This window comes from Polyodon spathula, chromosome 2 (genome assembly GCF_017654505.1).
Source record: "Polyodon spathula isolate WHYD16114869_AA chromosome 2, ASM1765450v1, whole genome shotgun sequence".
In the NCBI taxonomy this organism is placed as follows: Eukaryota; Metazoa; Chordata; class Actinopteri; order Acipenseriformes; family Polyodontidae; genus Polyodon; species Polyodon spathula.
In genome coordinates, this window is record NC_054535.1 from 19,129,283 (window position 1) to 19,153,115 (window position 23,833).

Below are 23,833 nucleotides of genomic sequence, written 5' to 3' on the forward strand. Positions count from 1 at the left end.
GTGGGGTCTTGCCTGGGCGATACTGAGGCATCGGGAAGGTTAGCTGACCTGTCACTCACACAGGGATTAGTTTGCATTTTGAGGGGCACTCTGGGATACCCCTCTGAGGTACCTCTTCGAATACCTCTCTCATGCAGTGTGCTTTTTCACTGGCATGGATCTGATTGGAGGCCCCTGGAATGGGTCGCTTGAGAAACATAATGTACATGAAGCATACTTTTATATTTGCTGTAAATGAAGAAAGGTGCATTTCCTGAGGTGGATCGTTTTTTGCTTCGCACAAGTTATTGAGTGCATAATAATCTGCTGGTAGGGTTGCCAGAGCGAAAAACCGTGATAGTTTTAGATCAGCTATTGCCATTTAAATCATGTGATGTATATACAAATAAGTGGCTGTTTATCAAAACACAATTGGGACCAACTAAAAATGCTAACTTGGCTCGTGGCACCAACAAGATACAGTTTTAAAAAAATTAGAGATGGTCTAGGAAGAGAAACAAAATGTGAATAATGAAACAAAAATGGCATTAGCACTAATCCATTACTGATAACCATCTGAGCACACAACTACAGTTTTGTACTTTTTTAAAGAAAAATGTGAACATAGTAGAAAAACCGGGACGATTTAAAAATGTTGCCGTTCCAACCAGGACAAAAATTTAATGCTGAAAAACTAGGACTGTCCCGGTTTTCCCAGGACATCTGGTAACCCTATCTGTGGGTATATGGAGGCTGTCACACTTAGTTATATCAGGGTTAGAAACTAACAATATTGTGCTACTAGTCCTAATGTAAACTTACTAGTCCTTATGTGAAGTGCCTAAGTTGGAAACAACAACTGTTGGGGTCCCTAAAAATAGGCTTAGATTTTATTTTGCTAAAAAATAAACACCATTATAAATTTAGATATACATTTATTTTTAAAAAAAAAACACCTTCTTAAACACTCATACAGATCAATTTAATCACCTGTTTGCACCTTGTTTGAGCGACTACTGTACTGTGTGCTGAGAAACTGACAGCACGAGGTGGGATGACAGAGGAAAACATTCTCTCAGCTGTGTTACCTTGTAGACCAGGAAGCTCCACCTGAAATTGACACCGATGATACAAATAAAATGTTTATTTTATTGTACATGTGTTGCAATTTACAAAAATGCTGGCTGGCTATGAATTGCTGTCTACAAATAATTAATGCAGTCTTCACTAAAGCCCCAATTTAAAGACCGTATGTTTCAGTGTAGCCCTCGGGATGAAATTGTTAGCTAGCTGGCTATTTTTTTATTAATTGTCAGTGGGGGAAAAATGCTTGAACAAGTACAATACAATCTGCCAGAACTGACAGACACTGTATCTACTAGGTTTAGACACTAATGAGAGCATAACAAAGACAAAAGAAAAACAAGGGAAATGCAGATGCTGGGAGACTTTGTATAAATGTATTTTATATTTTTAAACGCTGCAATAACAATTCTGCTTGTGAAGCATCCACACTATAATTTGACAGAACGGGTGATTTATTTGCACTGTGCAGGGCCTTATTTTCCCCCATTGGTGCTTGAGCCCTGGAGCACTCAAGGAATCGCCGCCTGTGCACCTATTATCAGTGATTAAAGTCTGGTTTTCAAGCTAACTGATTATCGCTTACCAATACTGTATTGGTATAAGAAAAGTGCGTTTTTAAAAAAAAAAAGTAATTTCAGCTTTCAATCACTTAATGTGCTGACGATAATGTAAACAACAACAAGCTACTGTCAGATTCGCTCACACTTATATATATGCTCTGAGCATACTCTTAAACCCAGGGGAGACGCTTAACGAGGACAGAGATGTTTTAAACTCCTGTAAGTGGTTTTGTTCGTGCACTGTGCGTGCTATATGTCCAGGCAACTTTTTAATATTAAAGAAAATGACACACTCGTTTTATTTGAAGTTTTAACGAATCAGAGCAGTAGTAGTGCAGTATAATGTATCAAGTGGTTGCAAGCCACTTTGGATCTCTGCTAATAGGCAGCCTGGACATTTCCAGTGCCTTGACAGGTTTAACAGCATTAGTATTTCAATACAGTAATACAATGGTTGTCATATGCTTAGCCTTCAGGCAATAAAATGCAAAAAGCTAAAACGCCCACCGCTACGTTCTAGAACAATCAATGTATCACTCTCTACAGCTAAAATATAAATCTCATACCTTTTATAGCAATGCATCCAATACAAAAGAGATATTAAATTCAAATATGTGCTTACCTTCCAGTATATGAAGAGTAGTGTAGGACATATGAAAAATAAAAACGATCTTCAAAAGGCAGAGATTTGTGAATACGATCAAACATCAATCGGTTTTTCAGAGATCTTCAGAGCATGGACCACACAACTTGTAGTTAGTAAGTCGAGCGGTAGTTGACTGGTGTTTTACCTTGGTTTTTATAGGATTTTCCCTCCATTGAATACATCAGGAGTCCCAATTAAATCTGATCATCAATCTGCCTTTATAGTTCTTATCTTTGAGTTAATGATATATTCTAGGAGGATCTGGTCAACTCTTATATATATATATATATATATATATATATATATATATATATATATATATATATATATATATATATATATATAAACTAATTGAATGTGAGCTTATTCAATATCTTCCACCCCTCCTTTCCCTAAAATGAGGTGAACTGGAGTTCACAGGGTCCTTGCTGCCAAATACAGTACAAGTATGTGTATACATGAGAGGTTTTTTTAATATGTAACACCAGATCTATTTAATTATATTAACCTGGGATCAAAACAAATATGTCCCTCTTAGCTGCATATTATGTTACCTTTTCATTGTGTTGTCAGTGGGTCAGTTTAACTTCATGAACAAATGTGTGTTGGCAAAGAGTGTAGGAGTTTATTATAAGCCTTTGAATAAAACCACTATCATACAGCAAATCCAGTTATTTTCATTTAAATTCAGGCTATAATAAACATGTTAAATATAATAGCTTTATATTAACTTGTGCCGTGCTTGGACCAAGCCTGATCTCTATCTCCCTGTTTCTAAAAAGTCACCTGAACAAGCAAGTTTCAGACACCCTGTTTACTTGCCAAGGCTTGTTTTTTAATTGATATGAAAAGCCACTATAAGCACTTTTCCAGATTCACTGCATTAAGTCATTTTTTGGCTGATTTCAAGAGACACCTGGGCCGGTATCTTTTCAGATAATAATAATAAAAAAAAAAAAAGCTTACATCCTAATTTTTATAACCCAGCTGTCACTGTTATAATTGAATGCGATACATACTCCTGTCTTTCTTAAAGCACCTTCCGTTGGCTCTCATTCAAGGTTGGCAAATCCCGCTTTTAAGAGCCAACACCAATTTGTCATCTCCAACACTGCTTCTATTACAAGCAGGCAAAGGACAAGGTCACAAAGAGTTATATTCCTTCAGCAAGTTTACTGTATAATAAAGTTTATTAAATACTGTCTGCATTATTCTGTTATTTCAAACTTAACAGTTCATCTGTTTTTTTTTTTTTATTGTAGTAAAACCTTTATATAAACTAAACGTGTATTCTTTAATGGATATTGTAATGTCTAACATTTGTTTAGTTAGAGAAACTGAACTAATTCTTAAATTGATTAAATGAAATGCTTGCTACAGTAGAGCCTTAAACACACACTAGTTTACATATTATATTTCTTATTAGATCAAAGTACTTAAAACATTATTTCTTTTCAGAGAGTTTTGTCACTATTAATAGATCAGAAGACTTTTTTTTTTTTTTTTTTTTTTTTTAATTTGAAACCTCTATGCTTAGTAAGAACACAATCAAATAAAATCAAAGGTCTTTTTAGTTTCAAACATCGTTCTGTTACCCTTTTTGTTTTTGCTGATTTGCAATGCCTAGCTTCCATGTCTAGCTCTCCAAAAGCCGCGGCTGCACTTTCAGCCAATCAAATGCGGTGCCTGCTTCTGCCAAGGCCACAGGCTTCCACACGCAATAGTCTTTATTACTTTCAAAATAGGGAAGACCCTATTTTTAAGTCTGAACGGCTTCCAAGACTTTATACACTCTAATAACAAAGGCACGCAGACAAGCTTTTTTTCTAACATTAACACTTGTTCAGTTTTCTTAGTTCAAATCATTGTAACCTGTTCATAATTTGCTGCAGTATTATTTATGCTGGTTTTATTTTCTTCAAAACACAGTACAGTTATTGCAATATTCTGACAGTGTTCGATAGTACTGAACTTTAGTTTTTAACTGTAATATGTTCTTTTAACAATAATAATGTTAGTTGTATAACAGTTTAACTTTAAATGATTTTATAACATAACTTTTTAATTCAGATACTTCAATATACCAGTCTCTTTTATAAATTGCAATTGTATTTTACTTCATTGATATACACAGAAGGCAAGAGGTTAATTTTTTTGCTTAGCGGTAAATGCAGCCTTGAATATTAAAACTTAGGGCTGCTCATTCACTTATTATATTAGGTTTCTTATTTATTTAAATACTTTTGTTTTTTCTTACTATAATTGAACGTAGTTCGATTGCTTCTGGCATATTAACTGTGCTCCACAGATTCTGCCATTCTGCTCTCGCTGGATCAGAATGTTTTGAGGCTAATTAAAGATGCTTTTGCCTGATTAAGTGAGGTTTGGAACTTTCAGCAGGCCAGTCTGACCTTCAATGCAATGACTTCTCACACAGGCCTTACACAGATCTGCTAATAATATTTTCTACTGGTTTTAAATTACTTAAAACACATTACAGTAATTACAATATTTGTTGCAGTTTCACAAATGTTCAATTTGTATCCCAAAGATCAGCCTGCTTCCAGTAGCTGTCACAGTCTTGGGTTCAGTTTCTGCTCACAGGTGTGGGTGATAGACTTTAATAGCCTGATACTTGCAAAAACTTAAATCTTGTTAGCTGGGCTCACATTTCTACATTCTCATTCCCATTGTCAGTGGGCAAACACATTTTAACTGAATCTGGGTCCATCACAGAACCGCACACCCTTGCAACCGCGGCCTTCCATGCAAAATGATCTATTGATTTCTAGCAGAAAAGGGACATGCCAGAACCGTTGGTGACACTACAAACAGGGTCCCAAGCTTTAAACGTGTTACTGTTTATAGATAAGAACTCAATTTTATTATGAATATGTTGTGTTATTAGGTTTTAAGTAACATATTACGATAATGTTCATTGTGGTAATTGTTTATTAGTTTTTAAAATGTTTAGTAAAACGTGACCTATTTTTTGACCTCGTTAGTACAACCGGCCCCCTTTGTTAATGACATCTTCAGTCAGGGTCGTAATCCAGTATAAATCTCTGAAAGTTTTGGGAAATGACTTTACACTTCAAAAGATGCAACATGTTTATTGTTTGAATTTACTGAAACTTCACATCCCTCGCAGAGGGAGAACACAAATGTAAAATGTCATTAAGTGGGGTTGGCATTGCAGGGGATAAAGCAGTGTGTGAAGCACAGTGATCCTAATGGATTTTTTTTTTTTTCGTGGTATGGCATCTTTCCCTGCACTACTCTCACTGAAATATAAATACATTAAAGAATGAATACATACACATTGCCATTAGATTTACAGTCTGTATTTTATTAATTATAAAAGTATAGTACAGATGATAGATATAAATGGCAACGTGATAAAAATTTACAGTACAGACTATTTTGGATTATTTATAATAACTTTGCTGAATAGAAAGTGAATAAATGCATTTCCAAAGAGATTCCCAAATACTGTCTTTTGATTCTGTGCATCCAAAGACTATGTAGTTAAACGTTTTGCGTTACTGTTTGAAATTGTCCTAAACTCGCTATTTTGTCAGTCCCAAACTGTTGTGACACAAATTATTATTAAATAAACAGAAAATAAATACACTTTGTTAACCAGGTTATTCAGCCATTTATTGCAATTGTGGTACTATTCAGTAGAGCAGACATTTTACAGGGGTACGTGAGCGGGAAAACTCTGGAAGGGGTACAGTTTAGAAATGTTTGGAAGCCACTGGTGTAGCAGGTATGTGTCAGTTTGTCACTGTTACATTTTTGTGCTTATAGTGGGCGTTTGTCACAGACTTGCATGTTTTCTTTTTTAATGCAGAGCTGCCCTGGACCGTGCTGCAGTGCTGCTGTCTATGAAGAGAGAAATCATGCGACTGGACAACGTGTGGGGCGTGGGGGGAGGACAGAGGCCTGTGAGGCATCTCATCAGAGAGGTAGGAGCAAGGCGTGAAGCCCACAACTGCAGCTTGTTAAATACAGGTGCATTTGTGTCCTTGGTGAGTCATGATCACAAGTGTAGCCTATTTTCTGCAGAGCAGCCAGTTGGGCTGGAAGCTGGATCCCTTAAGTAAGCTTCTGTGTGCTTTCAGTGCAGTCAGTTGCATAACTGTTTCAGCAGTAGATTGCCAGCTTGTGTCACTTCCTGTCTTCCCACGCAGTTTTTCACTCTAAAGAACACTCTGCCGTAGGGAAAGAAAGACACACCTTTAGCAAGATACAATTTAAAATCACATTCGTGCACTCAGTCAGTACTTCTTTTTATTTATTATTTTTAAGAACAACCTTCCCCATATCACATTACTTTCTGTGCTCAGTGTTTCTGGATACTTGATTTATTTATTTTTAAATGTACAGATTAGCTGTCTCTAGATTTCTGGTGTTGAAGTTGACTTGAAGAAATGCAATATATTGATGTATTTTTAAATAGTACACGACTGCGGATTAAAGCTGGGAATTAGGATCAGTAAGCACCCTACAGTTTAAAGTTCTATTATGTTCTGACTTTTTATGATTCCTACAAACCTCCAGGTGTGTGTTGTGATCATGGGCAGGGGTCACATTCTTAATAAGGAAAAAACTTGAATCAAGTTTAAAGCATCCACCAAAACCAAGCTATTTTAGATATTAATTGGAGCCAGGAGATGCCTGCCCATTGTTCTTCACTGGTGCTTTCTATTCTCAGAGTATACGTGCCATTAGTCCTTATGAGTAAAGGCTGCCACACACGAGATGCAATGTGATTTGTTCATTGGCTGGCAAGACACTTTCACAGTGACATGACCATACACACTAGAACTCACACAGTGGTGATGCGACAAATTGGAAAACTGCCAGATCAATAAAACCTATTAAAAAATTGCTATTGAAGAAACTATGATCAAGACTGGTACATATTTGTCAACATGATGTAGTAATTATGAGTGCCTTCCCTCACGGTATTTCAACATATATGGCAACATACCAGGCTTATCCAGTTCCTTCAAAATGGGCTCCCGTATATTGTTTTTCAAATCTGTATCTTTATAGTTGTGATAATCTTTGTCATTAAAACTCTGGGTATTTTTCTATGGCAAATATTATTTTTTTCCTCCGTCATTTGGGATACGACTTCACCCTGCTGGACCACGTGCGTTGAAGCTGTTCTCTGATTGGTCAATTCTCTAGTTGTCACAAGACAAAGCAAAAAATAGGGTTCAATTCTATGTATTTAGTGTCATTGCAGTGTCGCCTGTGGTGTGAAAGATACTTATCAAAAGTATAGGTTCTATATAGCAGTAGAGCAGCCTTAAGGTTGTATTTTCTTCACAGATGTTCATGATTTCCATTCATTTTGCCCATTGCCATGCAATACGTGTTTCCTGGTGAAAATTCCCATTTCTGAAAGAATAATGTAAATATGCATATTTTTATCACATACAGCAAACATTTACCTTGTTGCATTTGCCATTTGCATTTCGGAACCTGGCATCCAGCTTAGAGCTGCATGCTTTCTTTAAAATGTCTTCAACGAAAAAGACACCAGCTGCATCAAAGATCAGAAATATTTCAGCTGTAGATCACTCTGTCCAGCACGGGAAGGAAACATGTCTGTTTTTCCAGTTGTTTTTTTATCTTGTTTGATAATTCTTTTGTGGTGCAAATAGAATGTCTTTTAGAAGATGGACATAAAAAAAATGAAATATTGTAGAATTTAGTATTTACCGTTTCTTAGGTTTGCATTTGTATACTAACTAGAAAAAAAGATCCATTTTGAATGAGACAAAGCTATTTTTTTCTGCTTTATAAGTACTATGTTAAATCATGAAATATTTTGAAACGCCAATTTTTTTGGACTGTGAAATACTGTAAAAGAAGCTTTTTTTTTTTTACTGTGAAAAAATAAAATAAAATACAGCCTTATTTAATGAGAAGGGCGTAGTACTGTTGTGGCTGTCCAATCACAGCTGATCAGTGTAATTGGGTTGGGGTCAGCGCTGTCTGTCTCCCCCTGCTGTTCATGCAGAGCACTGCTTCTGTTTCAGGTGAACCTGCTGCTTAAGGAGTACCTGCTGTCAGGGGAGGTGTCTGAGGCAGAGCGCTGCCTGTGTGATCTCGAAGTGCCTCACTTTCACCATGAACTTGTCTACGAGGTTGGGACTACTTTAAATTTATTTTTGTTCATTGACTGGTACTGTGGACTGCATAGGTATGGTCTTTTGATTTTCTCATTCCTAAAAGATGATGCAACCTCGTCCTGTAGTATGCAGTATCATAAATCAAATACTGTACTTCTGCATGTAGAATATAGTATAACTGCTAGCCAGATATGGAAGAGAGATTTAAACAGCTCAATATTGGAGCAACAGAGCATGAAAAATGGCATGTATTAAACTCTAATTAGCGTAACAACTTTCTTTAACATTTTTATTGAGGGTTCCAAATTCAACCAGGCTGGTGTCGTCCATTTAGCTTGCTGCCACACTGCAGAGGAGGTGTCTGACCTGAAATCTGAAACTGCCTTTGCTTTTACATTGCACTATACAGTGGGGTCAGGGGGGATCCTGACAGCTGCTGCGCAGGAAGTCAGTGTGCAGTGCTGTGGAAGGATACATTCACTTTGTAAGATTCTAAGGGTTTTGCCCGAATGTGATCGACAATAAACAAAATGTCACAAAAGGATGCAATGTTAACAGTCTTTATTATTTACTAATATAACAGGGTCTATTATATTAAGCCATATGCATACATAAAAAAAAAAAAAAAAAAAAAAAAAGGTATTACTCTTTCCAATATGGACAGTCAGGTGGACTGGAGGAGATTGCTTCTTGTGTGTCTGGAGCCTGAACTGTGAGTTGTTAACATTCTCAAAAAGCCTTATATATTCTGTCCCTACCTACATAGCATGAGAAAGGAAACCAGCAACTATTTACTTCTCAGCAGTCTCCTATCACTGCAGGCTATGGCACGTTAATTAAAATAGCTCCTAGTGTGACCTTTTAAACTATGCTTGCATAACAGTCAATCAATCAATCTGTCTATCTTCATTTTATATAGAGCCTTTCATAGTGGACCACCATCACAAAGCGCTTTACAAGATGCAGTAAATACAAGGAAATCCATAATACTTCAAATACAGAGAAATGCATAATACATGATATACAGTATAAAAAACAAAAAAACATTGCATAATACATTAAATACAGTGGAAAGTACATAGCCCATGATAATAGCATAATACATGAAATAGTACACTAAATACATTGGAAAGTGCATAATACATGAAATAGTACATTAAATACAGTAGAAAGTGCAGAATACATGATAGTAACATAATACGTGAAATAGTAGCAGCAGCTGATAGCAGATGTCAGGCTTAAAGAGCATGGAAAGCGGGAGAGAATAAGTGGGTCTTGAGTTGAGAATGTGTTGTGTACACAGTACTTTTTATTTTTAGTTAAAATAGTCTAAGCAGCCACAGGAATACTGGAGAAAAAACATCTACTGTATAAAATTGCAGTTAACATATAATTTTTTTTCAAATTAGCCTTGTACAAATACTACTACTGCAAATTAAATAATAATAATAATAATTTGTTATATAAGTACACTATGTAAATTGTTTGTAATTATTCAGAACATTTTGTTCCTTTTAAAAAAAAAAACTAAATTACAGGGACCGCAAATAATTAAAACAGTCTTTATTTGAAACTTCAGATGTAAAACGTGTGTAACAGATCAGCTATAATCAAAAAGTGCAGAGGGGCTTGCACAGATCTCTCTTTTCTACAGTGCTTGAGAGACAACTTTCCCAGACAATGCCAGGTGTGAGGTGAGGCTGGCACCGGGACAGGTTCCTGCGAGGGGTAGGGATTGGAGAAGAATGGTCCTGGTTTCTGCTGTGATGGGGGTTGCACAGACCTTCGCCAGACCTGCTGCTATTTCTCAGTATATGTATTTATTTTGGGCCACAGTTGTCAGAAACAAACAAACAAAAAAAAACCTGGCCAAGAGCCCATGTTTTGTTATTGTTTAGTTAGTTGTTTTTTTTTTCCTCTGATCAGGCTGTGGTGATGGTTCTGGAGTCCAGTGGAGAGACAGCTGTGAAGATGATGGTGAAGCTACTGAAAGTGTTCTGGGAAACCGGGCTCATCACCATTGACCAGATGAACAGAGTGAGTGCAGTGTGCTTTCATGAAATAGTTTTAACACAGGAGTAAATGTTTTGTGTCTGAGCACCTAAATGTCATCAACGAGAACTGAATTTAAGTTCTGTTGGTACTCGTATATCTTTTTTCACGGAATTGAGAACAAAACTTTTTTTTAAATGGTCAACTTTTTCAGGGAAAAAAAAAAAAAATATATATATATATATATATATATATATATATATACACAGTACTGTGCAAAAGTTTTAGGCAAGTGTGAAAAAATGCTGTAAAGTAAGAATGCTTTCAAAAATAGACATGTTAATAGTTTATATTTATCAATTAACTTTACTGTCAAAAGTCATACACCATGGCAAGACTGAGCACAGCAACAAGACACAAGGTAGTTTTACTGCCTTTATCAGCAAGGTCTCTCCCAGGCAGAAATTTCAAGGCAGACAGGGGTTTCCAGATGTGCTGTCCAAGCTCTTTTGAAGAAGCACAAAGAAACGGGCAACGTTGAGGACCGTAGACGCAGCGGTCAGCCAAGGAAACTTACTGCAGCAGATGAAAAACACACCACGCTTCCTTCCCTTTGAAATCGGAAGATGTCCAGCAGTGCCATCAGCTCAGAATTGGCAGAAAACAGTGGGACCCTGTTACACCCATCTACTGTCCGGAGAAGTCTGGTCAGAAGTGGCCTTCATGGAAGACTTACAAGCCATACCTCTGACGTGGAAACAAGGCTAAAAGCCATACCTCTGACGTGGAAACAAGGCTAAGCGACTCAACTATGCACGAAAACACAGGAAGTGGGGTGCAGAAAAATGACAGCAGGTGCTCTAGACCAATGAGTCAAAATTTGAAATATTTGGCTGTAGCAGAAGGCAGTTTGTTCGCCGAAGGGCTGGAGAATGGTACACGAATGAGTGTCTGCCGGCAACAGTGAAGCATGGTGGAGGTTCCTTGCAAGTTTGGGGCTGCATTTCTGCAAAAGGAGTTGGGGATTTGGTCAGAATTAATGGTCTCCTCAATGCTGAGAAGTACAGGCAGATACTTATCCATCATGCAATACCATCAGGAAGGCATCTGATTGGCCCCTAATTTATTCTTGTGCATGACAACGACCCCAAACATACAGTGAAAGTCATTAAGAACTATCTTCAGCGTAAAGAAGAACAAGGAGTCCTGGAAGTGATGGTATGGCCCCCACAGAGCCCTGATCTCAACATCATCGATTCTGCCTGGGATTACATGGAGAGAGAAGCAACTGAGGCTGCCTAAATCCACAGAAGAACTGTGGTTAGTTCTCCAAGATGTTTGGGCCAACCTACCTGCCGAGTTCCTTCAAAAGCTGTGTACAAGTGTACCTAGAAGAATTGATGCTGTGTTGAAGGCAAAGGGTGGTCACACCAAATATTGATTTGATGTAGATTTTTCTTCTGTTCACTCACTTTGCATTTTGTTAATTGATTAATATAATCTATTAACATGTCTATTTTTGAAAGCATTCTTACTTTACAGCATTTTTTCACACCTGCCTAAAACTTTTGCACAGTACTCTGTGTGTGTGTGTGTGTGTGTGTGTGTGTGTGTGTGTGTGTATATATATATATATATATATATATATATATATATATATATATATATATATATATATATATATATATAATAAATAATAGGAAGTTAACGCATACACACCTCGTCTTGAAGGGATTCCAGCGTGTGTATGATGAGCTGCCTGACATTAACCTGGATGTCCCTCATGCCCACACCATCATGGAGATGTTTGTGGATCTCTGTTTCCAGGAGACTGTCATAACCAAACAGCTTAGAGATGCCTGTCCTTCTAGGTGAGCATCCAACACGCTTTCTTATGGACTGGGACCAGTGTATCTTGTGGGGTTTCATTGTAGTAATGTACTGTATATGTGTATGTGTACACATGGTAACCTTGGATTATGACGGGGAAATTATGGTTTCATACACAATGTATTTTACATTTTTATGTCTGACCGACCCCAGATAATTCATTGTAAGTTTAGTATTTTTGATTATGCTTGGTCTAAAGTGGTGTTATGCTTAATCTCTCCTTCACATAAATACACCCTCAAAATATAGGAGCATGGGTTTATATTTGCTCTAGAACTGTAACTTTGGCACATGCTGATACTAATATCTGTCCATACTTCTTCCAAGAGACGTTCTGAACGACTCTTAAAAGAATATTCCCACAAGATGGTGCTCCAGTGTTTGATCAGCAGGAGAAACCAAACAAAACAGCATTAATGTTGCACTGTGCTCTACGCACAACTATTCCAATCATCCTTTTTTTATGCTACTTGTCAGCATGTTGAGCAATTGTATAAACCAGTACTAAAAGTGATATACCTGCACGAGTATTATAAGGCTATACTAATACTGCCATTGTGAAAAAAAAAATGTTATTTATACTTGTATAATGCTGCCATTGTAAAAATTGTTAAATACTGTATTTTCCTTTATCATAATCGCAATAAGTGTGTATTTAAAACAAATATAGCATAAATTGTTTTGAAAACTGTCCAATATATAGCAAAATAAAGAGCATTTTTAACATAGAAATTGCTAAAACAAATGGGCAGCTGGGTGGTTACTTGCATTATACTTGAGTTATCAATTCTAACTCTTTACATAAATAAATATGTAATATAAATGTTTGCCATATCAGGCTAACCTCACGGCTGTGCCCAAAACTGTTTGTCTATTTCTCTGCTCAAATAGGGGACGGAAGCGCTTTGTGAGTGAGGGTGACGGCGGACTCATCAAGCAGTAAAACAGTTCCAGAGCACATCTGTGCCTCTCCTAGCTGCCCAGGGGGAGCCATCACAAAGACAGCCGACACCCAGCACTCCTTTCCAACTCTGCCCCCCTCCCCACCCCAGCCCTTCACAGCAGCGGCAAAGAAAAAGGCAGTGCTTCCTTTCAGGAACTTGAAAGTGGTGATGCTAATATATATATATATATATATATGAGTTTGTCATTCCGTATGCTCTGTACAAAAGGAGGCAAGTTATGTTTTTCTTCTGCACTATCAATTGTCCTTTGTGTTTTTCATTACATGTTATTTGAGTATCCATTCACTATGTTAAAGTACAGTACTAAGTACAGAACCAATCTGATTGTAATGCTAACTTGGGTTAAAAACTTAAAAGAAATTAAGCCAAGTAGATAAACGTTGTAGCTAGTGCCTTCATCAGTGAATTAAGTCAAGAGGACTTGTACTCACTAAGGTGCTGGCTGAAGCGTCTATCTACTTGTTTACTTGTAAAGGTGGGACTTAATGTTAAATTACTTTGTTAAAATAGGTATTTTCTGGTAGTAATCTGAGGCCCAGAAGAGTTTCCATGTGTTCAGTAAAAACTTTCATGTGGGCACAGCAGTAGTGACCTTCTCAAGTACTTTACTGTACTGTACAGAACTGTACTGCAGAAAACAGGGGTAAGCAAGCATTCCATAGGCTTGGCTGAATTCATCTAAAAGCGAATTGGAAATGGCTTAAAGGATGGAAACCCCTTGGAACAATAGCAAACACCATAAAAGTAAAAACAAAGCATATTTTAAGTCATTTAGTCTTTTTATATTACTCGGGACCCTTCCTAAAACTGTCTCTAAAATGCTCCTGTCATTCAGTCATTCAGTATCCTGTTTCTATTTAGTTTACCTTGAAACTGTGGTGGGGAAGCAGAGTACGGCACTTAGCGTTTGCTAACAACCATGTGCTTATGTTGCCAAGCAACAGCACATGTTTATGCATGACACTCCACTCCAACCAGCTACTTCCCCTAATGTCTGACATTGTCTGCAGCCAGGGGCATGGTTTGACCCCCTAGGCATTGCTGAGGTGATGTGACCTAGGAAGGGAAACCACCTGTCTGAAAGCAAGTTCCAGGACATCCTTGTAAATCTGGCTTCGGTCTCAATGGGTCAGTCTCCTGGTTGAGTAAGTGAATAAAATGTTTGTAACAGCTGAAAATGTGGATGTGTCATAGCTACTTAAATAGCTGTTGTAAATGCAAAACAGGTACAATTTATTGAAGTATTTCACTTGAAGTGAAAAGAGAATGATTTGAAATGAAAAGAACAATCTTATTATGGAATGTAAGATTCCTGCAAGTATTTTGCGTCCTCTCAATAATATGATTCTAGAAAAAGGCTGATCATAGCACTTACTTGTATGGTGTGTGTGTTGTTGATTGTGAAATGATGGGTCCTAGTTGACTCTTCCAGAGTTCTGGAAGCTTTTTATTCCTACCAGTAAATGCATGTTAAACACTTACAATGCCAGTCTTAATATACTGCATTCAAAGGTTGTGTGATGTCCACATCTGTAAACCAGAGCTGCTGTAAGACTTCAAATTTGTTTTTGTCCAGAAAATAAAAAGGAATGTTAACACATTTTTGTGTTAAATCCAAATAAATAAAAAGGCTTTAAATACATTTAGTATAAGCCAAAGATTTTTGATGGAGCTTAAGTTTCCTAGTTAATTTGTTTGATTTATGTTTGGCTCGCGTGTTCTTTGTGTGACTGTTGCTTTACTTAAAAAAAAAAAAAAAAAAAAAATTAAATAATTCCCTGGAACGTTGAGTCTTTCTGCAGCCTGGGTAGCAAATTTTTACATTATCCAGGCAGCTACAATATTACAATGTTTCTGTTTATTATCTTAGACAATGTCTAGTTTTGACTGATAACTGCTATATTGAGCAGAAACCTGAATGTACCAGTGTTATCAGCACAGTATCAGGTGAGTTGTGGTAATGTTGCATACTATTTAGTATTCAGATAAAAGAAATAGCTGTTTTTCATGATAAAAACTACTTTTAAATGCATCCCTTGTCTACCCTCCGTCACAGCCCGCGTTTTAAATAAATAAATAGTTCTCTCTAATGCCAAAACAGTCTTGTGTTATGCAGTTATACAGTGTTTCCTCCAGTTTCACCTGACACAAATGCAGCCAAACAAATCGAACGAGCCAAGGTAGGGTAATGTAACAGTTAATCATTAAACAGTTTTAGATACTGTGATCTTTTGTTGCTTTTGTGCATTTTCATTTGCAAGTGAACTGTGACATTAGGGCCTTACAGAGTTGTTGTTTTTTAAAATCTTTTGGTTTTGTTAAATTGCATTGCATTTTATGTTTTAGGCAGTTCTGTGCATGGATAACATTTAGATTTAATTTTGTTGTTGGATCGTTAATGGGAAATTTTACATATTGCTACAATACATACCGGATTTAAAAGTGTGTTGTATTGCAGTTAATGTGTCATCTCTAGTTTTGGCAAGTGATATATTCAGAATCATATCGTTCTGAATTAAAATACTATTTCTGTTAAATATAGTACTGTACCAACAAAACCAATGCTGTACATCTAAAGTGATATTTTACTTATTTATAACAGTCCTGAATTAAAATACCTTTGATATCTGTTTTTCAGGGCATAGTAAAAAGATACAAGGGTTGGAACGGGCGAAAATGAAATAATCAGATATCCGTCACACTCACACTTTTAACAGTCACTGAAGTCGAAATTTTATAGGGTCGGATATGTGGGTGCTGACTGTATACCAGCATTGTTAGCTTTTGTATATTAGGCTTTTTGGATGACTAAGTTTTGCTTCCTTCTGTCTGTCCGTCTACTTCCCCTGTCAGTCCTGCTGAAGAAGGAACACCTTTATTCAGTATACATGATAACAGACATGATGACATATTTATATCCTAATTCAGACTGGGACCTAGCAGTCCCATGAGGTTCCAACACAGTTTCTGACAGCATATGGTGTGAAGAGGACTGAAAGGGTTAATGACCAGTTTTTAAGAATGATCATTTGTTGTTTATGACTTGACGTGCAGAGTTTCTTTATAAAGAAAAGGAAACAATTGTCAGAAACACAAGGCACAAAAATACATCTGTGGTATTTTAAAAGTAATCGGCCATTTTGGTGTAAATACGTGGTCATCCTTGTGAAAGATTGTTTTTGTAACATTTTTTTACAAGCGTTTCAGAAATGTTGGGTGATTTTCTGGCATTTTGTTAAATAAAAAATGTTTATGTGTTTAACAAAGTCACGGACACAATATTCCTTACACTGGTATTGTAGGAGCTGCTGGTTCCTTAGGGTTGCCCCTCATGCCCATACTGCAGCCCCAGAACGCTGTGTAGTAATTTTGTTCATGGTAAACAGCTTTATTTCTTTTTTTTTTTTTTTTTTTTTTTTTTTTTTTCTATTGCAAGTTTACAGCTGTGCTAACATTTTGGGACAAAGTAATTATTTGAATAAAATAATTTAATCCCAGTGTGCAGTGTTAATTTGTTTATTTTAAATACAGCTGTTAAATGTTTAAGTATGAGAACACAGTTGGCGAGAACAAATACATCCTATTTTTTTTATGATAATTTGCTTGCTTGTGGACGTTTCTCTTAGAGGGCAAGCTGACAATAAATCAGCTGTGTTGGTCCATCTTGGCTCCACATGAAACCCTTTGGTTTCCTATGGGAAAATGTTGTGTAATATTGGAGTCTTACGCTGAGGCAACACAAAGCCATGTTGTGACTTGGAACTTGTATTGTGGGAGATTTTATTTCAGGCCACTGCATAGCACACCAGGGGACACTTGGGATGTGATACAGCAAAGCTGCCTTAAACCAGATCTCTTGGAACCAGATACAATGTTTATTAGTGTGGACTGAAGAAGAAACATTGGCAAGCAGTTCTCAGACTAATGTATTAGACCATTTCCCCTCATATAAATAATCCCCAAATATCTGCTTTGAAAAGCTGGGTTTTAACTGGAAATAATGGCTTTGTTGTATTCAAAGTTAACATTATTTATTTTTCACTTTAACGCGCAAGCGCAGCATTCCTTCAGCACTGATGTCTAAAGGAAGCAACGGAACCGGAAACCATACTCAGAAGTTTTGTATCCGGCAATGTCAGAACGTAGTCCTGCGAATGCAATGAACGGTCCCATAATATGAAAGAAAATGTTTGCACTTTACTTTTACTGTGTAAAAAAACGAACAAGTGCGACGGTGACGTGCCTCATTTGGCTGAGCAGTGCCCAGTCTACGGCGGTACACCACTAAGCAGTCACGCAGGGGCATTGTGGGGAAGTCATTCAACCAGAACTCTTAACAATGGTTTTTACTAACAACATTAGTAAATCTACGTGAGTAAACCCAACCTGACCCGAGTATTCCATGGCAATTTTCTTCTAGAAAACCCGTTTGTGTACGTCTCTGTTCTTGGAGTTTGGATAGCCCCGTGAAAACCTCGATTCAGACAGGAGCTTAGCAAAGCATTCTGCTTTCCTGTTTTGTGTGTCCGTGACGTGTTTTGCTTGTGCTGGGAGTGGGTGATCCATGTCTGTGGTGAGGGATTCGAACAGGAAGTGGAGTGATGATGAGCACCCGTAGGTAGATATAGAGGTAAGCTATGAACTCTAAAACTGTTTTTTTTTTTTTTTGTTTTTGTTTTTGTTTTAATTAATTTATTTAATCACGTAGACATATACTGCAGATAGAGCATGTGCATGTATAGCTACAATGACAAAACGTGCATCTCAACGTAGCACGTTTATCAACAGTATGGGATCATGCACAGTGTCTCTAAACACAAACTATTCATTGTAAGGCTTTGTCAGAAATTTCATTTTTGTATTTTCATCTATCGTTAAATGATTTGGATAAAACGTAGACGTTCTACAGTAATTGAAAAAAAAAAATGCAAAGTCTAAAACAAGTTTATACGGAAGCAGGGGCTTGTTCACGTCAGCTTAAGTCGATATCCTCTATAAACCTTGAAAGGATCCTATCATATTTTTATTTTTAAATACAGTATATTAAAATTCATAAAGAAGCATTAACTTTTTTACAGTAGGTTTTAGTGTAGTAGGTCGTGGTAACAACTAAGCATAACTCAAAACAATTAACAAATCTTTTGCACGTAGACACACATAGGTACTTGGTACAGAAAGATTAAAACCGTTTAGAAAGACCTATATGTTTAAATCCTTTGATGTCCAATATGTTTTTTATTTTATTTATTTTTGTTTTTACCACAAGGGAACTGTTCCATGAATGTTCTGTATTCAGTGAATCAAAACCTACTGCTAAGCAGAAGCATATTTTGAACTCTTGAGTGAACACTTCGTGATAATACCTGCATTTCTTTTCAGGTCTTAAAGGAAAGCATGGGCAGGCAAAGGCATGGCAAGAGAGTGATCTCCAACAGCAGTAAAGATGGAAGCGATTCTGTTTCTCATGACAAGGAGGATAAGAAAAAAGACATTGCAAACTCTATCCTTCACCGCAAAGAGAAGAAGAAAAAGGTGGACATTGCGAAAGTCTTCATCAACATTTCCATCGGCCTCTGCATATTTAGTTTAATCTGGTTCTTCTATGCTATCTACATGCGCTCCTACCTGGCCAGAAGGATCATTACCCCCCACCCCTCCCCAAAAGTCTTGGATGCTAACAGCACCGGTCCGGCTGTGTCCCCTCATCTCTTCTGGGGTTCCTATAGACCGCAGGTGTATTTTGGGATGAAAACGCGGAGTCCCAAATCGGTTGTGACAGGTACTACCATTCTTTTTTTGGGGGGGGTTATTAATACTAACAGTTATGAAAAAATAATCATTTTTATATATATAACGATATATATATATATATATATATATGTATATTTGTGACATATGTGTGTATACCCTATATACATATACACATATATATATATATATATATATATATATATAAAGTACCATTAGTAGTACATAGCAGCAATACATTCCCGGGGTGAAGGGATGAAAATAAATCAAACCCAAGAAGGGATTCCAATGCTTATTTCTGTTTTCTGATTTGAAAGTCATTACAAAATGTGTATAGGGGGCATTTCATGAAGAAAAAAATTCCTTGCAAAACTAAAACAGAGCACTTCATACCAAAATCTTTGTATAAATTACCAGTGGGCCCACAAAATAGCATGAGTGCAGCTTGTCCCGGTAATAGATCGGTTTTGTTGTGTAGGTTTGATGTGGATGCGTCAGTTTGGAGGGATGGATGTGAACCTGCGACACACCTGCGAACAAGGAGACCGGCTGCTAAGCTACGGCTGGCTGATGCACGACGGGGTGAACTTCGGGATCCAGGAGGTCAGGGACACTGATTTCACTTTAACCACAGAGTTTGTGAAGAGACAAGGAGGGGAGCAGGGAGGAGACTGGACCTGGAGGATCACAGCCAAACAGCAGGTGAGGATTAAAGAGGGCTACCCGGGTTTTCCACAGTCTCGATATGACAATGCAGTGCTCCCTCTCTGTATGGCTTGCTGAGTTGCAAATCAAAAAAGCATGAATTAGTGAGGGCCGCTCCTACAGTAAATTACATGACAAACTACTGCAAACATTGCTTAACTGAAATAGAAAGGGAACACTAATTAAATAAACAAACAAATACAAAGCGGGATTACTAGTAATTAAACTGTGTGCATAATATAAATGACAGATTAAAAAAAAAAAAAACTCTTCAATGTGCTTTTATTATTTGAATGATTTTTGAAGTTAAAGGGCAACCACAATCTGCCAATTTATTGTTCATAAAAAGAAAAATTACCCAGTGAAGTTAATCTTTTAAGACACATAGCAAGCTCTTAGTTTAGATTTACATGTTTTTTCCAGAAGTAACTTTGAAAGCCATCAAGTGGACAAAACTGGGCTTGAAGTTTTTGATGAGCTGTGGTCTAAAATACAATTGCCATGTTCTTGCTCTGATGAGGTATTATGAACACTGCTGCCTGATTATTTGAAACCTTTATGCTTTGAAACTTCAGTCTTTTGCCGTTTAGGTACCTACTTGCAAGACTTTTGTAGTCACTTTTGTAAGACTTTTGTAAGAATTCAAACTGTTGGTCATTGTTTTTTGTTCTTTTTTCCCCACTAACCCCCCAGAGCCCCGCACCCCAGGCCCCAGTGATCTCGCTGATGTTTTATGTGGCTGCAGACAGTCAGGGGTCCCTGCAGGCACACATCGAAGAGAGGAACCGCCTGGGGTCAGTGACAGGCTCCTCCGAGGAGCTGGGCCAGTTCAAAATCACCTTCCGTAAACCTTCAGCTGGGGAGAGCTCAATTGCAAAGTATGCCAGGTATGTGAGGATCTTTCCCTTGATCAGGTACTACCCAGTGTGTCCTGTTTCGATTTAATTAAAACATGCACGAGCACTTATACATTCTCCATTGACGCAAATTAAAAACAGAGACACCGACACCTCAAAACAGCATCAGGTCATTGGGACATGCATCTTAATTTGGTTAACTTTGTCTAAAATTAGATACAGCAAATGCACATAGCAGGCCCCACTCAAATAAACAAAAAAATATATAAAAATGCTGACATCCACAGCAAGCCTTACAAATAAATTGCAAGAAGTACTGTATGTCAAGTTTTCTAATCTGATTTCGCAATGAAACTGAGTAGTAGTATGTGACAAGCAGAATTTTCCAGTCTAGCTGTATTTGTTTTAATTAGATTACAATAACTTTTTTGTTTGGTATGGTGTACTGTATGAGGTTCTGATGCAAATTGTAGACATATTATTATTGTATGTGTTTGAATGAATTGTGCACATATTTGAATAATGGGGGAATACAGTAACAAATAAAAATGTTCGCTATAGCATATAGCAAGACCATTCAAATCTGACAAACATTATGACTGTTGGCAAAACATTATTATTGTCATAAAAGTACTAATGTTATAACTAGAGCTTGTAGTTTTCGGGTATTTTTGATCCTCTGATGTCCCTATAAACATATTTTGAGCAGATTTGCTTTGTTAATCAAAAGCTAATTACCAAACGATTGCATTAACAAACAACGTGCATTGATCTCACCTGATTTTACTTGAACCTGCATTTTGTTCTGGCTCTAATCGCAGAATTTAGCGTATTAATTTCCATTGCGTTAGTTTCTAGTAGTGCGTCACTAATTTAAACAATCTGGTATTCAGTTAAGGCTTAACAACTATTAATTAAGGTTTAAAGGGAGGGAGAGAGATGGAAAATAAAACCCCAAAACTAGAAGCCTTAGTTAGAACATAGCTGTGTTCTTTTAAATGTGTTCCCTGTTAGCAATTACAATTCAAAATAAAATTAGTATGAATATATTCCATCATACATTTTTAAAATTTTTTAATTTTATTTTTTATTTCCAGCTATAACCACCTTAAGACCGTCAGTCCAGGCTTGGAGAAATTAACAGATATCGTCAAAAACAGTCTGAGTGGCAGGTTTGTCTACAACCCCCCCTTTGGGGAAAAGCGGTACTACATTGCTGTGGACACCTACAAACCCCCACCGCCTCAGCAGCAGCAGCGAGGGGAGAGCAGGAAGGAGAGTGACTTTGTCGTTCACCAGGTGACTATACAGACCCCCTTCCAAATCGAGGTGCTGTTCGAGTCTGCCAGCTTCAGGGACCGGCCCAACCAGCTGGCTGCCGAGGTCTTGACGGACGAGCTGGAGAAACGGAAATATGCTTTCGACGCAAAGTTTGAAGAAACCTTCGGTCTCCACAGGAAAGGGTACACGCCGGCTCAGATTAAGTTCAGCAAAGCCGCGCTGAGCAACATGCTGGGTGGGATGGGCTACTTTTACGGGCAGTCTGCTGTTCAGTCCAAATACAATGAATATCCACTGGCGTACCCCGAGGGCCCTTTGTTTACTGCCATCCCATCCCGTTCCTTTTTCCCCCGGGGCTTCCTCTGGGATGAGGGCTTCCATCTGCTCCTTATCAACAAGTGGGATCCTCAAATCACCAGGGAGTCCCTCGCCCACTGGCTGGACATGATAAACGTGGAAGGCTGGATCCCCAGGGAGCAGATTCTGGATGACGAGGCTCGCAGCAAAGTTCCCGTGGAGTTCATTGTTCAGAGAAATGAGAATGCTAACCCGCCCACCCTCTTCCTAGCCTTGCAAAAGCTAGTCGTCGATTTTGCGGCTAAAGGAGTTGTGGCAGATAAGGACTCCAAAGCCTACTTAAAGAGACTCTTCCCCCGGCTCCAGACTTGGTTTGAGTGGTATAACACCACCCAGGCGGGACCCGTCCCCAACTCCTACCGATGGAGAGGCCGGGACAAGGACACCAACCTGTTCCTCAACCCTAAGACCCTAACGTCGGGCCTGGACGACTACCCCAGGGCCTCGCACCCTTCCCAGGACGAAAGGCACGTGGACCTTCACTGTTGGATGGCCCTGGCTTCTGGAATCATGGCGGACGTGGCCAAGCTGCTGGGGGAGCCCCACCGCGAGTATGAAAAGACACACCAGATTCTTAGTGACAATTCTGTGCTGGAGGAGCTCCACTGGTCTGAGCAGCTCAAGACATTTGCCGACTACGGGAACCACACTCAGTCAGTGGCCCTCCAGCGGGAGAAGGTCTATGTCCCTCCCGGTCAGCCTAGGCACCAGTTTCTGAACGCCAGGCTGGTGCGCTCTGTCCGCAAAGCCCCCAAACTGCAGTATGTCAACTCGTTGGGCTATGTCAGCCTCTTCCCATTTCTGCTGCAGATCTTGCGGCCAGATTCCCCTAAACTGGAGCACATCCTGAAGGACGTGCGGGACGACCAGAAGCTTTGGACCCAGTACGGACTGCGCTCCCTTTCAAAATCCGACCCGCTGTTCATGAAGTGGAACACGGAGCATGATGCCCCTTATTGGCGCGGGCCGATATGGATCAACATTAATTACTTGGCTGTCAGGGCACTGCATTACTATGCCAATACTGAGGGGCCGTATAAAGAAAAGTCAGCATCGCTCTATCAAGAGCTGAGGACTAATATCATTGAGAACGTTTACAGACAATACATGGAGACCGGTTATATCTGGGAACAGTATAATGACAGTTCGGGGAGGGGGCAGGGAAGTCACCCTTTTACCGGCTGGTCTGCTTTGTGCGTGTTAATGATGGCAGAGCAGTACTGAAACTGACTTTGCTGGGATGTTTTTATATATATATATATATATATATATATATATATATATATATATATATATATATATATATATATATATATATAATGTATATATTCGTTAACGAATTTTCTGTATTTCTGAGATCTGTGCCACAATATTTCTCTAAATTTGTTGTCGTCTTTTTTTTTTTCTGTCATTTTGAATAATCCCCTGGAATGCCTCAGTGATTCTTTTTCTTAAGCTGTTTTGTAAATAATCTTTAAAGAGCTGTTTTTATTGTGCTAATTGTCTCTATTGTGGTAATAATTGCTCCTGTTCCTTGATTAGGTAGGGCTTGTTCTAACTGGAATTACATAAATTGTTTGTTCTGTACATGGTGGGACATATTAGCAAAACCAGT

At 38.1% G+C, this 23,833-nt stretch overlaps 2 protein-coding genes across 2 annotated transcripts in view; both read left to right on the forward strand.

The window, feature by feature from the left end:
- Window positions 1-15,368, forward strand: part of LOC121331095 (programmed cell death protein 4-like) — a 32,748-nt gene extending 17,380 nt beyond the window's left edge. The window contains exons 8-12 of the mRNA XM_041278269.1: window positions 6,128-6,242; window positions 8,331-8,438; window positions 10,350-10,460; window positions 12,147-12,286; window positions 13,197-15,368. Coding sequence (XP_041134203.1) covers window positions 6,128-6,242; window positions 8,331-8,438; window positions 10,350-10,460; window positions 12,147-12,286; window positions 13,197-13,248 — 526 coding nt within the window. The 3' untranslated portion in view covers window positions 13,249-15,368. The remainder of the gene's footprint in view (window positions 1-6,127; window positions 6,243-8,330; window positions 8,439-10,349; window positions 10,461-12,146; window positions 12,287-13,196) is intronic.
- Window positions 15,369-16,757: 1,389 nt separating this feature from the next.
- Window positions 16,758-23,516, forward strand: LOC121331101 (mannosyl-oligosaccharide glucosidase-like). The gene is made up of 5 exons (XM_041278282.1): window positions 16,758-17,900; window positions 18,650-19,049; window positions 19,497-19,720; window positions 20,417-20,610; window positions 21,678-23,516. The coding sequence occupies exons 2-5, from the start codon at window positions 18,665-18,667 to the stop codon at window positions 23,440-23,442; spliced, it is 2,568 nt and encodes an 855-aa protein (XP_041134216.1). The 5' UTR covers window positions 16,758-17,900; window positions 18,650-18,664; the 3' UTR covers window positions 23,443-23,516.
- Window positions 23,517-23,833: the final 317 nt, after the last annotated feature.